The sequence below is a fragment of the Palaemon carinicauda genome, chromosome 10 (assembly GCF_036898095.1).
Source record: "Palaemon carinicauda isolate YSFRI2023 chromosome 10, ASM3689809v2, whole genome shotgun sequence".
NCBI classification, from domain to species: Eukaryota; Metazoa; Arthropoda; class Malacostraca; order Decapoda; family Palaemonidae; genus Palaemon; species Palaemon carinicauda.
In genome coordinates this window covers 42,203,988-42,206,441 of record NC_090734.1, presented here as the reverse complement: position 1 = coordinate 42,206,441, position 2,454 = coordinate 42,203,988, and the positions used below count along the sequence as shown (strand labels likewise).

Genomic DNA, 2,454 nt, shown 5'->3' with positions numbered 1-2,454 from the left:
CTCCTCCAATAATGTAAACTCCACACTTAAAAGCTAAAGCAATTTCGACTCTATATCCTTGATGACCTGTACATCGATGAATCATCTGAGCGAATGCTTCAACCAGGGAAGAATTCCTCACCAATAAAACTGGATGCCTTTGTTCGTATGGTAAATGGGGCTTATGTAGTCTGCCTCCAATTCTTAAAAGGCATTTTTCACCTAACTTTGGGTCCAGCTTTTTAATCTGTTTATGATTAACTTCATCTTGATTATTCAAAGACTTTTGGCTTGCATAAAATAAAGCCAGTTCTGCTTCTTCTATTTCTTTAGGTTCCAGATGACTTTGATAGTTTTCTGGGTTTTGTTTTAATAGCAAACGGCACCAGTAAGCAGTTATTCGTACAAGTCTATTCCAGTCTGAAAAAGAGTTCTGTAAATCTTTCCTCGAAACTCTTATGAGCCAAAATTCCAACAAACTGGATCCTTTTAAGAGATTCTGGTGTGTACTCTTTAACAATATAATGCTTCTTTTCAGAATCATATGTCGGTTCCCCAAAAATCCCAATCTTGAGAACTGTTCAGAAGAAAATCAGGACCATTGATCTATCCTTGTAGTTCACTTGGCTTTATTGGCTTGGTTAATGTATCGGCAGGATTTAGTTGTGAAGGAACATAGCGAAATTCTTTTGAAAATTCTGGCAAAGCATCCTGAATCTCCTGAACTTTAGCTGACACGAATGGTTTAAAGGTTTTAGCAGGAGAACGAGCCCAGGCCAGCACTACTTCTGAATTGATCCAAAATTTCATGATACTAACCTTGCCAACCACTTGCAAAACAAGCAAGGCAAGTCTAGCCATAACCACAACAGCAGTAAGCTCAAGACGTGGAATAGAACGGTGTTTAAACGGAGCCACTAAAGACTTTGCGATGACGAGTTTCAGTTCTACTCCTCGAAAAGTATTCCATTTCAGCCAGATCACAGAACCAAGGGCAGATTCATTGGCATCACTGAATCCATGAAGTTGAGGGTCTCTTAGAGAATCTTCTGGCTTTATCATCCGACATAGTCTAAATCCAATTAGTTTAGTTGATTTATTTTATGAACATATCCCTTCCACAGTTTGATTTGTTCTTCACTCAATCCATCATCTCAACCAACTCCACTAGTCCATAAATCCTGAAGACAAGTCTTGTATCTAATTGTTACAGGAGATAACATACCTGTAGGATCCCACAACTTTGATACCAAACTAGTAACCTTCCGCTTTGCTAGTTCGTAAAACTCCTCACTGAATTTGTCTAGCTGAATAGCCACAATATCTGTAGCCTTATCCCACATATGACCCAAAACTCATGCTTGCTTATCTTCTGGACATCGGTCAAGAGGGGTTATTAGAATGCTATTCTTTTATTCTGAAGGAGCCCTTTCCTAATATCCGATTCACCTGATCCATTGTGGCAATAGCTAATTCACTCTTATCAAATGATTCAATCACATAATCTATGTACATTCGACAGTTAATTAACTGTGTTCCAATAGGTTCCTCCTCCTTGAATGTATCTGCCAAAGTGCGTACAGCCATCATAGCTATGTCTGGTGCTGGTTCATCCCCAAAAGGAAGGCGCAGCCACTGCCAGTGACGAATTGGAGAAAATAAATCAAAACGCCATACAAACTGGTGATATCTCTGATCCTTTTCAGCCATAAGTATTTGATTAAACATTTCTTTAACATCGCCTGCAATTCCTATGCTTTTCATTCTCCAGCGAAGACAGCAATACAGAAGAGAGTTCAAGAAATGTGACCCTTTGTAAAATCCATCATTGAAACACAAGCCATTGAACTTGGCAGCAAAATTCCATACGATGCGAACATTTATTGATTTGTGTAGTTGATATACAGTATGATGTTGTAAGTACCATCCCTCATCTCTGGATTCCTCTAGTTCTCTGACAAAGCAAGTGTCAATTAATTCCTGCATTTCTTCGCTTTATTCATCAAAGGTTCCATTCTTAATTAATCTTTTTTCTTGGCTCATAAGTCTTATTTCTGCTTGAGGCTTGTTACACTCCAATCCTTCAGGGAAACCGGGCTTCCAAGGCATTTCCACAGTCATGCGACCATCCGGATTAATGCAAAGCTTATATCGAAAATGTTTTAGGAACTGAGACTCTGCTATTTCCTTATCTAGCAAACACAAAACGTTGTTGGTTTGACACCAACATTAGATGTATATAATTTCTGCAAATCATCGAAAGGACTCAAAAACTGGACCCTGGATGCAGCATGTGGTTTGGGGTTTTGGGATATTCCCTCCAAAAATGTTCCACCCCAAGATACTTCTGACGGCAACTGGAGACGATTAAGGAGACATAGAGTGCTTTACGCTCTTAACTGGCAATGTAAGGAAATAATATTCATAACCAATGATGATATCAATTTCTGCCTCATCTGTGGGTAACGTTCCCTT

The 2,454-nt window shown here is 39.0% G+C and overlaps 1 protein-coding gene across 1 annotated transcript; it reads right to left on the bottom strand.

The window, feature by feature from the left end:
• Window positions 1-585: 585 nt before the first annotated feature.
• Window positions 586-1,041, bottom strand: LOC137647958 (uncharacterized). Its single transcript, XM_068380906.1, has one exon. The coding sequence runs from the start codon at window positions 1,039-1,041 to the stop codon at window positions 586-588; it is 456 nt and encodes a 151-aa protein (XP_068237007.1).
• Between the last annotated feature and the right edge of the window lie 1,413 nt (window positions 1,042-2,454).